The sequence below is a fragment of the Neoarius graeffei genome, chromosome 16 (genome assembly GCF_027579695.1).
Source record: "Neoarius graeffei isolate fNeoGra1 chromosome 16, fNeoGra1.pri, whole genome shotgun sequence".
In the NCBI taxonomy this organism is placed as follows: Eukaryota; Metazoa; Chordata; class Actinopteri; order Siluriformes; family Ariidae; genus Neoarius; species Neoarius graeffei.
The window spans coordinates 25,471,794-25,484,117 of NC_083584.1; the positions used below are offsets into that span (position 1 = coordinate 25,471,794).

General features: G+C 45.4%; 2 protein-coding genes across 3 annotated transcripts in view; both read right to left on the reverse strand.

Annotated features, from left to right (window-relative positions):
* Positions 1–4,054, reverse strand: part of pleca (plectin a) — a 327,839-nt gene extending 323,785 nt beyond the window's left edge. For both annotated transcript variants that reach the window (XM_060942675.1, XM_060942674.1), the window contains exon 1: positions 3,773–4,054. In XM_060942675.1, coding sequence (XP_060798658.1) covers positions 3,773–3,929 — 157 coding nt within the window. In that variant the 5' untranslated portion in view covers positions 3,930–4,054. The remainder of the gene's footprint in view (positions 1–3,772) is intronic.
* Positions 4,055–9,486: 5,432 nt separating this feature from the next.
* The window catches only part of eif3eb (eukaryotic translation initiation factor 3, subunit E, b), a 46,628-nt gene continuing 43,790 nt past the window's right edge, over positions 9,487–12,324 (reverse strand). Inside the window, exons 12-13 of the mRNA XM_060942683.1 lie at positions 9,967–10,101; positions 9,487–9,767 (exon numbers count right to left, since the gene is read on the reverse strand). Coding sequence (XP_060798666.1) covers positions 9,729–9,767; positions 9,967–10,101 — 174 coding nt within the window. The 3' untranslated portion in view covers positions 9,487–9,728. The remainder of the gene's footprint in view (positions 9,768–9,966; positions 10,102–12,324) is intronic.

Below are 12,324 nucleotides of genomic sequence, written 5' to 3' on the forward strand. Positions count from 1 at the left end.
GCCGCGGGCCCGTCTCCCCTCACCGTGACCAAGATGGGCCCGCAGGACGACCCCGAGGCGTTTCTCACATTGTTCGAGCAGGTCGCCGAAGCCTCGGGGTGGCCGATGGAGCAGCGCGCGGCGCGCCTCCTCCCCCTCCTGACGGGAGAGGCGCAGCTGGCCGCGCTATAACTCCCCGCCGGCTGGCCTACGCGGACCTTCGCCGGGCCGTCCTCCAGCGCGTGGGGCGCACGCCAGAACAACAGCGCCAGCGCTTCCGCGCGCTGGAGGATGGCCCGGCGAAGGTCCGCGTAGGCCAGCCGGCGGGGAGTTATAGCGCGGCCAGCTGCGCCTCTCCCGTCAGGAGGGGGAGGAGGCGCGCCGCACGCTGCTCCATCGGCCACCCCGAGGCTTCGGCGACCTGCTCGAACAATGTGAGAAACGCCTCGGGGTCGTCCTGCGGGCCCATCTTGGTCACGGTGAGGGGAGACGGGCCCGCGGCCGGGGCGCTGGTGGACCCCGCCGACGCGAGGAGATGCCGGAACGCCTCGCGATCTTCCTGCTGGGCCAGCACCAGGGCTTCGAAGCGCCGCTCTTGCTCCTTTCGGAGCGTGACGAGCGCCTGGTGCTGGCTTTGCTGAGCCGTGGCGAGGGCGTGGACCAGGTCCGCGAACGGGGAGGATTCCATGGGGCTGCGAGGTTGGTGCTCCACCTTGTCCCGGGTTTTGGCACCACTGTAGAGCTCTCTGAAGTGTGGGTGGAGCACAGAGGACGGCAGGACAACACTTCAGATGCAAATAGGCTTTTTATTGCCAGACTTTTCAGTATAACCGCCAGTTTTAGTCTGTTAGCGAAACACACACACACTGTGTTCTTGTCCCGGGATGAGCTCTTCTCTGCTCTGCCTCCTTAAATAGGGCGCGGTTACTGGGAAAACACACAAAACACAGGTTAATTACCGTCAGGTGTAGTGATTTCTGCCACTCGCCTTCCCTGGCTCCGCCCTCCTGTCACAGACCGGCGCTTGACCACGCCCCCGCTGCCACAATGTGTTTTTAAAAAAATAAATTTTTTTCTATCAATAACTAGCCATGACCTTGAAATCAGATCCATTGATAACAGTCACAAATAGTGTTCAGTGTTCGTTGTTACAGCCAAACACAATACACCGATTAGGCATTTTGTATCACAGAATATTAATACATCATTTCATAGTGTTTTGAGTGTTCAAAACTATCCACAAACTGAATAAATCCACAAAATCCGCAATGTAAACAACTCTGGTAAACGCACGCTATAGAGAAAACATGGGGACAGGCCAGCATCACCCAAGGGAGGTTACTGGTATGACGTCACACATAAGTTGACCGAGTTAACGGCTGGCTGCCTAAATTTGGCTGTGCGCGTCAACTTTAAATGCTTGTAGCGGGCGCATCGTGACACTGAGATCGCGGGAAACCGAGGGGCTTGAATAACCCACCAAACCCGACATTTTGACACATGATATAGCCTGATTGCTGAAATTACCGCACGACGCCTTTAAATGATTAAACGAATGAGGTGGTGTAGTGGTTAGCACTGTTGCCTCACAGCAAGAAGGTCTCGGGTTCGAGCCCAGCGGCTGACGAGGGCCTTTCAGTGTGGAGTTTGCATGTTCTCCCCGTGTCCACGTGAGTTTCCTCCGGGTGGTCCGTTTCCCCCACAATCCAAAGGCATGCAGGTTAGGCTAATTGGTGACCGTAGGTGTGAATGTGAGTGTGAATGGTTGTTTGTCTCTGTGTCGGCCCTGTGATGACCTGACGACTTGTCCAGGGTGTACCCTGCCTTTCACCCATAGTCAGCTGGGATAGGCTCCAGCTTGCCCGCGACCCTGTAGGACAGGATAAGCGGCTACAGATAATGGATGGATGGATTGATTAATTTAATGAATGTAATATCTCCAGCCTGCCCATAAAGAGCAAGCAGACTTCCCAGTGTTCCAACTACTGTTTATTAATAATCAGATTCTTCAAGATTATTTAAATATCAAAATATTTACCTTTCAGAAACGGATATGCCTGCTTTAAATCACTTTAAGCTGCATTGTAGCTTATTTGTTACATTATGTTTCCAGGCCACCATTTTAAAATCTGATTTAATTTTGCATTCATGTCTCATTATCTCATCTCATTATCTCTAGCCGCTTTATCCTTCTACAGGGTCGCAGGCAAGCTGGAGCCTATCCCAGCTGACTACGGGCGAAAGGCAGGGTACACCCTGGACAAGTCGCCAGGTCATCACAGGGCTGACACATAGACACAGACAACCATTCACACTCACATTCACACCTACGGTCAATTTAGAGTCACCAGTTAACCTAACCTGCATGTCTTTGGACTGTGGGGGAAACCGGAGCACCCGGAGGAAACCCACGCGGACACGGGGAGAACATGCAAACTCCACACAGAAAGGCCCTCGCCAGCCCCGGGGCTCGAACCCAGGACCTTCTTGCTGTGAGGCGACAGCGCTAACCACTACACCACCGTGCCGCCTGCATTCATGTCTAAAATTTAAAAAAAATCATTGGGTTATTTTTCCATTATGCATTCTTAAGTGCATTTTGGACTTAGGAAAACTGTGAAGACAACTCCACTCTGAAACAAATATCTTTCTGGACAGCTGATGAAGGACTTTTGTCCAAACCTTGTGTCTTGTGTACTGAACTACAGTAATTACTCTCGTAGTCCTGCTGCTCTGACATCACAGGGGGACATCGCTTGCGTCGTTACTGTGGTGTTTAATAGGATCTCGAGGAGCTTAAACATAAGTGATGAGTCATTGTGCTGTTATCGCTAATAACAAAAGATCAAGGGCCTACTTAATCAATCACCACTTTCCAGCAATGCTGTATGTCATATTAATGAAAAGTCTGGCACAGAAATAGTGGCTATAACAAAATTTTGATCCAAAGTTCCAGAATAAAATGCAGTTAAATGACACAGTTAGGCCACGTTACAGCAGAGACGCATCTCTACCGGTGAGCAATCTACGAGATGACAGCATGATGGTGTTGATCACAGCATTAGCAATATTGAAGATTTTGAAAGCTGGTGTATTCGAGCAGGTTGTACAGATGAGCTTGACAGACTAAAGGCCTAAAGCACTGCTGCAGCCCTTCTTTTTAGAGAGATAAAGCAATAGGTCGAGGACTTGCACTGCTATCAACAGGTGGCCAAAGTGAAACGTGTCAATGAAAGAAGTTTAAACCAAAATAAAAGTCAGTCAGATAAAATCAATCCTGTACAAACCCTTGAAGATCAAATGTTGATGTTTAAATATTGATATGCAAGTCATTCAGGGCGGATTTTCGACAGCTTTCAACAGGATTTTTTTTTTTAGAACCCTGTAATGAAGTGGTGGGTAAGGCAGTGTGTGATTTGAAGGTTTGAAAAACGCCCCCTGAAATGTCAACACTAAAAAGTGATGTGTCTGGATGTGCACATAAACAGTCTCCACAGACCTGACCGCAGTGTGCAGCCCAGGCCAGTAAAAAAAAAAAAACTCCACTATTTACGGAAAATGGAAAACATTACCCTGGAAACCGGCACAACTTTGGATGAATGGAAAAGGAAACTCTTCCCACTTTGAGTTCTTTTTGCAGCAGCTTATATTATGCCTTCCCCCCCCTCACAGGAGCACTATTTTATGAGTCATTTCTGCTCTGGGAGCCGACGAGGTGAGGGACTAAAGCCATTGTGTGCTTTATTATCTGATGACTTAAAATGTGCTTAAAAGTCAGGAAAGCAGGTCTTACCTGAGAGGTATCTCTCCAGAGGAGACACAGAGCTGCGATTCTCCCAGCAGCAGAAGAACAGACTCCAGACCAGCAGTGTGGCCAGAACCAGAGCCAGAACCCAGACCAGCCGGGCTGGAGCCGGGGACGCCAGAACCCAGTCGTGTAACGCGTTCATTCTCGAGTGCTAATCACTGTCTTGTCCTTGTATGAAGCTGCTGATCAGTGGTACAGCGGCACAGCCAGATGCGCAACAGCTGTGCGAGGTCGAGCCCACAGCCCACGTCAGCTCTGCTGGGAGAGTGAGCACGCGCAGGCACGTGCGGTCTGTTCCCCGGCTCAGGAGCGCGCGGGCTACAGACAAATATTCATCTCTCTCTCTCTCTCACACACACACACACACACACACGTGTTCTCTCTCTCTCTCTTGCTCAGGAACCTGTCTGCTAACTGTAAGGATTATTGCTCAGAAATGCACTCAAGGTGCTTCACCATAGACCATAACTCAACAATGTTCGAAACGCTCCAGCAGTTGGTGCACGTGTGGAAATGGGTGTAACTAGAATGTTTACAACAAGAAAGTTCCTCAATGAGACACCTACAGCAGACAAAAGGAGGATTCTGTGAATATATTGTGTGGTTTTTTTTAGTAATAAGATACTGTATGTGAGTCATGACTGTTATGAACTGAACACTCAATAATACAAGGATCATCTTCATATTGTGAATGAAGGTTTAGACTATAGGTATAGAATATAGCTGAATGAATTTTTGAATTAGTGAATCTTTCTGGGGCGGCACGGTGGTGTAGTGGTTAGCGCTGTCGCCTCATAGCAAGAAGGTCCGGGTTCGAGCCCTGTGGCTGGTGAGGGCCTTTCTGTGCGGAGTTTGCATGTTCTCCCCGTGTCCGCGTGGGTTTCCTCCGGGTGCTCCGGTTTCCCCCACAGTCCAAAGACATGCAGGTTAGGTTAACTGGTGACTCTAAATTGACCGTAGGTGTGAATGTGAATGGTTGTCTGTGTCTGTGTGTCAGCCCTGTGATGACCTGGCGACTTGTCCAGGGTGTACCCCGCCTTTCGCCTGTAGTCAGCTGGGATAGGCTCCAGCTTGCCTGCGATCCTGTAGAACAGGATAAAGCGGCTAGAGATAATGAGATGAGATGAGATGAGATGAGATGAGATGAGATGAGTGAATGTTTCTTCCCCAGGCTGTTCCTGCAGGTACACCAACACCTCATTTTATCAGCTGCAACAGCTTCAAACAAATACAGGGCATAAATAAAAATAAATTTCAAAAAAAAAAGTAAAAAGTAAACAATGATTCGAAGTAACTACCCTCCATATACATATCCATGTTCTCTATTTAACATGAATAATAAAAGTGCTAAAAACATTTCAAAATACTTTTTATGCGAGAATAAGATGGACACTGCTGCCATCTAGTGGCCATATTATCTTTGTAGATTTTTCTAACAAGTCCCAACTAAGCAATAAGCTCTAAATAAGCATTTATAAGAAGGATAAAACCCCTTCAGATAAACCATCTCTTTTTTAAGGGGTCCTTAATACAAATATATAGAAAATGTAAAACAAATCAACCTGATTACACTCACACACATACAGAAGCTCTCCCAAGCCCTAGCCACGCCCACATCCACACCCACTGGTTCCCTGATGAGGCCATAATACATACAGTAAATGTACACATTCCCATATAAGGCTATATACATACATTAATAAGTATATAGACATTAGAAATAAATTATTTCCATATCTCAAATTCATTCTGGTCAGGGTTACGGTGGATCCCAGGAAGACTGGGCATGAGGTTGGGATACACTCTGGATGGGATACCAGTCCATGACAGAACACCCCTCCTAAAGAAAAGACCTCTGAGGACTAAAGCACAAGCAATTCCAATAGTTGTGCCAAAAATCTAATTTGTCAATATCCCGAATACAATCATCCAAGACATGGTGAATGTCTGAAGCTTGTCTTTATATTTGCAATGGCCTGAGAAGGATATCAATCAGGTACGATTATAGCCACCAGTTTAGCATGTTGCATTTGTAAGCCCACATAATCACAGTTTGATTTCACTCCAAGGGCGGCACGGTAGTGTAGTGGTTAGCGCTGTCGCCTCACAGCAAGAAGGTCCGGGTTCGAGCCCCGTGGCCGGCGAGGGCCTTTCTGTGCGGAGTTTGCATGTTCTCCCCGTGTCCGCGTGGGTTTCCTCCGGGTGCTCCGGTTTCCCCCACAGTCCAAAGACATGCAGGTTAGGTTAACTGGTGACTCTAAATTGACCGTAGGTGTGAATGTGAGTGTGAATGGTTGTCTGTGTCTATGTGTCAGCCCTGTGATGACCTGGCGACTTGTCCAGGGTGTACCCCGCCTTTCGCCCGTAGTCAGCTGGGATAGGCTCCAGCTTGCCTGCGACCCTGTAGGACAGGATAAAGTGGCTAGAGATAACGAGAGAACGAGAATGATTTCACTCCAGCTAAACTTTGAATTCCTGTCAAAAGTGATTTGAACGATGTTATACTTCCGTTTGTATAATTTTGAGCACAGGCTTATTATGGAACTTTCTGAAACTGTTTATGTACCAGTGCGGTTACTGAGCCAGAAGATATCTTTTGAGGAAAGATTCCCATTCCTGATTGAGTAAGTGTGCCATAATGAGGAAAAAAAGAATGCAGGAGCCTATCCCAGTTGACTATGGGCGAGAGGCGGGGTACACCCTGGACAAGTCACCAGGTCATCGCAGGGCTGACACAGAGACAAACAACCATTCACACCTACAGTCAATTTAGAGACACCAATTAGCCTAACCTGCATGTCTTTGGACTGTGGGGGAAACCGGAGCACCTGCAGGACACCCACACAGAGAACATGCAAACTCAACACAGAAAGGCCCCTGTTGGCCACTGGGCTCGAACCCAGAACCTTCTGTGCCACCCTACTCCAATTCATATTAATTATTCATCTCATTATCTCTAGCCGCTTTATCCTGTTCTACAGGGTCGCAGGCAAGCTGGACCCTATCCCAGCTGACTACGGGCGAAAGGCGGGGTACACCCTGGACAAGTCGCCAGGTCATCACAGGGCTGACACATAGACACAGACAACCATTCACACTCACATTCACACCTACGCTCAATTTAGAGTCACCAGTTAACCTAACCTGCATGTCTTTGGACTGTGGGGGAAACCGGAGCACCTGGAGGAAACCCACGCGGACACGGGGAGAACATGCAAACTCCGCACAGAAAGGCCCTCGCCGGCCACGGGGCTCGAACCCAGGACCTTCTCGCTGTGAGGCGACAGCGCTAACCACTACATCACTGTGCCACCCCACGTTAATTATTGAGTATTAATTTTGACCATCGAAATAAACAAGAAGCATTGCTGCTTTACAGCTCCAGGGTCTCTGGTTCAATCTTGAGCTCAGGTTAACATGCAGTGTTTCGCATATGCCCAGGTCAGACAGCAGGCTGCAACTAGTTTTCAACTATTTTCGTCTACCTACAAAAACAAAATCGCAGGTAGATGCAAGACTGGTCTTGTGCTGACGCACGATGCAGATAATGGCAGTGTTGTAGAGGGTCTTTAGTAGAGGCAGGTTGACACAAGTGGATCATGATCTGTTCACATTTTAGCTGTGATTCGCTTCCAATCGGTGCAAATAGCAGGTTGATGCATGTCGAGGCAGGCGGTCGTGCAACGCTTGAGCAACCAATCGCAGGTTGAAGTAGGTAGTGGCAGCTAGATGCAAGGGACGACAAGTCTTTAAAGAGGGCTGCGATGCATTGCAGACAGACGCAGACTGCACCTGCAAATAGTTTACAACAACCTGCGAGCAGTCTTATGGCCTTATGTTTTTTGAAAGGCTTTCTGTGCGCTGCGTCAACCTGCGTCTGCTTCCAACTGGTCAATTCAGCTTAAAACTCTGCGTCTTGCAATACTTCTGACCACAATGAATGATTTGATGCAAAACAGCTGCATCCACCTGTGATCGGTCACCATCCGACCGGTCGCAACATGCGTCTTTCTGCTGTCTGACTTGGGCAATACCAGTTTACTCCCTTGGGTTTCCTGCGAGATGCTTGATTTCCTCCCACCTGATGAAAACATTCCAGTGGGAAGATCGGCTATGATTAAACTACTCAGTGTTAATGCATGTGTGTATGGTGCCATAAGGGTGTATTCTTGCTTCCTACATAGGCTCTGGATTTATCTAGACACTGACCAGGTTACTGAAGATAAAACAACAAAGCTAAATTTGTTTTGCTTTATTAATGTTAACTAAATTTTGATAGATGTTTGTTTAGACTTGAGGAAAATCAATGAGTATATTTTTGTGCTTAACTCAGCTGGCATTTAATGACTTACACTACCATTCAAAAGTTTGGGGTCACTCAGACAATTTTGTGTTTTCCATGAAAAGTCACACTTTTATTTACCACCATAAGTTGCAAAATGGGCGGCACGGTGGTGTAGTGGTTAGCGCTGTCGCCTCACAGCAAGAAGGTCCGGGTTCGAGCCCCGTGGCCGGCGAGGGCCTTTCTGTGTGGAGTTTGCATGTTCTCCCCGTGTCCGCGTGGGTTTCCTCCGGGTGCTCCGGTTTCCCCCACAGTCCAAAGACATGCAGGTTAGGTTAACTGGTGACTCTAAATTGAGCGTAGGTGTGAATGTGAGTGTGAATGGTTGTCTGTGTCTATGTGTCAGCCCTGTGATGACCTGGCGACTTGTCCAGGGTGTACCCCGCCTTTCGCCTGTAGTCAGCTGGGATAGGCTCCAGCTTGCCTGCGACCCTGTAGACCAGGATAAAGCGGCTACAGATAATGAGATGAGATGAGAAGTTGCAAAATGAATAGAAAATATAGTCAAGACATTTTTCTGGCCATTTTGAGCATTTAACCGACCCCACAAATGTGATGCTCCAGAAACTCAATCTGCTCACAGGAAGGTCAGTTTTATAGCTTCTCTAAAGAGCTCAACTGTTTTCAGCTGTGCTAACATGATTGTACAAGGGTTTTCTAATCATCCATTAGCCTTCTGAGGCAATGAGCAAACACATTGTACCATTAGAACACTGGAGTGATAGTTGCTGGAAATGAGCCTCTATACACCTATGGAGATATTGCACCAAAAACCCGACGACATTTGCAGCTAGAATAGTCATTTACCACATTAGCAATGTATAGAGTGGATTTCTGATTAGTTTAAAGTGATCTTCATTGAAAAGAACAGTGCTTTTCTTTCAAAAATAAGGACATTTCAAAGTGACCCCAAACTTTTGAACGGTAGTGTATTTACTCAATATTTGCTTGCAACCTAATCACCATAGAGTGGCTCAATACTTAAAGCTCTGGGTTTCAGATCATTAAGTCAGGAATTCACACATAAGATGCCACTGTAGGGCCCTTCGAGCAAGACCCTTAACCCTCTCTACTCTCTCCAGGGGCACCGTGTCATGGTCGACTCCAGCTTCCTAACAAGCTGGAATGCGCAAAGAAAATTTCACTGTACTGTAATATATCCCTGACAAATAAAGGGCTTCGAAGGCCTCTGCACTTCCATAAACTAATTCATTCACCATCAATAATTATAATGAGAATAATAAAATAAGTAAAACAAAACATTTGATCAAGCGATGTGTTGCTGATCAGTACACCAACATGGATGCTACATGCTCCACAACAGTGTGGAATATAAAAGCAGCTCACACAAGTTGGGATTTGTTTATTATTTCACACTATCAATACTGACTGGCAGTGAACTGAGGCAATAGTGTTGTAGTTATTACAATACAAAACGAAATTCTGTAAAAACAGTTAAAATAGATTAAAAACAAGTATAAAAAAAATCTGAGCTTCATTACTGGGAGTCAAGTGGCAGATATTAATTTAAAAAAAAAAGGTAAAATACTAGGTGCATCACTGGGATGAGTGTGAGGAGGATGAGGACGTTCCACTGGTCTAATAGAAGTTGGTGTCCTGAGTAGCCCAGTTCGGTGTCTGTAAAGAAAATGGAAAAAATATATTTCTTCTGGAAGTTATAATAACTCTGGAATAATTAATATTGCTAATAACACAGTTAAATCATTAAAGTGTACATTATGTCTAGTCCATAACTTGCATTAGTCTTGAAATATGGAAAATTAAGACCAGATCATGTCATCTCTTATTAAATGCACCATTCAGTTTCATTCTTCACCTCATTTCTGCTGCTGTAGCTGAGCTTCTTCTCGATGTTCATGGTGAGCATCTGGCTGCGGAACGAGAGGCTCTTAGTCTTCTCGATGACCTGCTGGTATGGGGACACGGCGTTGTTGCCCATCACCACATGACCCTGTAGAGGCCAAGAGCTCAGTTTAAACTCATTACAAGATGTATTAGATAATCTCGACAGGATTTTTCAATTACAGAAATGAATGGAGTAAAGCTGGTTTTTAAAACCATGTTTAGAGAGGCAGCTCAAATTTTGTTTTGCAGATCTACTTCGTGTGTGTGTGTGGGTATTTTACACACACACACACACACACACACACACACACTTCTATCCACGTTCACTGGATATGAGCAATCGTGCACTCTGACTGGTTACTCTACTACTAGGCTATCAGCTCATATACCATGAGTGGAGAGAAACAAAATGGCGGAATGTGTTTCTGAACCAACCGAGGACGAAAATAAAAACTCTACTCAAACAATATATTAAATTTTTTTTCCAAGAAATTATTATAGCATTTTTCACAAATTGCTCCTGTCATTTCGCCAGTTTGTTTACATTCTAAGCGGAAATGAATTTGTCGGATGTTTTGTATAAAGTTTTAATTTATTGAATTTGCAAAAAATAAAAATACTGTGTTTCTCAAAATCCAGTGAATGTGGATAGAATAAAACAGTCATTCCACTCAATCTCATCATACATGGCTTATAGCTGACTTGGTGCTATGCGCCTCATCGACTATCAGCTTTTTTTTTTTTTAAACTTTATTTATCGAGGGTGGCATAAAATATCACATGATAATATACATATGGCCCTCAAACAAAATGAATGAGAAACAGAAAAAGAAAACTATACGTAACTACAATTAAAAATAAATAAAACTCGCGCAAATTACAAAAGTTGGTTGATACGAATGCTCTTTAGCATTCTCTTTAGCATTCCAGCTCATGTACGACTCGATTTCATGGAATAGTCATCATTGTCGTCGGCAGCTGTCCATCGTTAGCGATGATGACTGCTTCATTAGGACGCATAGCAATTTCCTCTCCTAACGAAGCGCCTTACAGTAAGGTAAGACAAATGTCGTCATTGCCCCATCATGTTGTCTCTCTGGACCTCCAGACCTGATGCCAAGTGGCACACAAAAGTGCCACAGACCTGACGGGTATGGAAGTTGCCCTGCAGTGACAACTGACTTGCCGAGTGATGCCATCCACTGGCTATTTGAGTGGCTCTTCCGTATGCCATCTGGTGGTGTGCCATTGACCCTGTTGGGTTCATCTGCCACATTGCATCGAAAAGCGCCCTGCTGCCAGCGCCTTATTGGCGATGTAATATTTATTCCATAGCTGGAACCCAGGCAGGTGCGACCACGTCGGGTCAGAGCGGACCTGGGAGCAATGGTGATTAAGGGGTAACTCCACTTTCCCCAGTACTCAAGTCTTCCTGAACTGGAGACTCACCACTGATTGCAGTTTAAAGTCATACCCAGGATGGAACCTCTCGATAAATATATTTTTTTAAAAAAGCTGAGAATATTGACTAAAACCTGAACGCATATATCGAAACCCTGAGAACACTGAACGAAACAGGAGGATATTAAACAAAATATGCCTCGTCATCGTCTGGCCTTTCAATCCTTCATATCTAAAACACTAAGATTACGAGATCAAAATGAGACGCTCTATATATGTAGATCAATGACGACATTTTAAATTGAAGATACATTCAGCAGCAAAACCTGTAGGTTTAGGAAACTATATAAGGCATTTAGGAAACAGTATAAGGCATTATTCCAGACAGTCCTTTTTAAATATTGGGTCTCAACGTTCAGACATATTACAGTGGTGCTTGAAAGTTTGTGAACCCTTTAGAATTTTCTATATTTCTGCATAAATATGACCTAAAACATCATCAGATTTTCACACAAGTCCTAAAAGTAGATAAAGAGAACCCAGTTAAACAAATGAGACAAAAATATTATACTGGGCCATTTATTTATTGAATAAAATGACCCAATATTACATATCTGTGAGTGGCAAAAGTATGTGAACCTTTGCTTTCAGTATCTGGTGTGACCCCCTTGTGCAGCAATAACTGCAACTAAACGTTTGTGGTAACTGTTGATCAGTCCTGCACACCGGCTTGGAGGAATTTTAGCCCATTCCTCCGTACAGAACAGCTTCAACTCTGGGATGTTGGTGGGTTTCCTCACATGAACTGCTCGCTTCAGGTCCTTCCGCAACATTTCCATTGGATTAAGGTCAGGACTTTGACTTGGCCATTCCAAAACATTAACTTTATTCTTCTTCAATCATTCTTTGGTAGAACGACTTGTGTGCT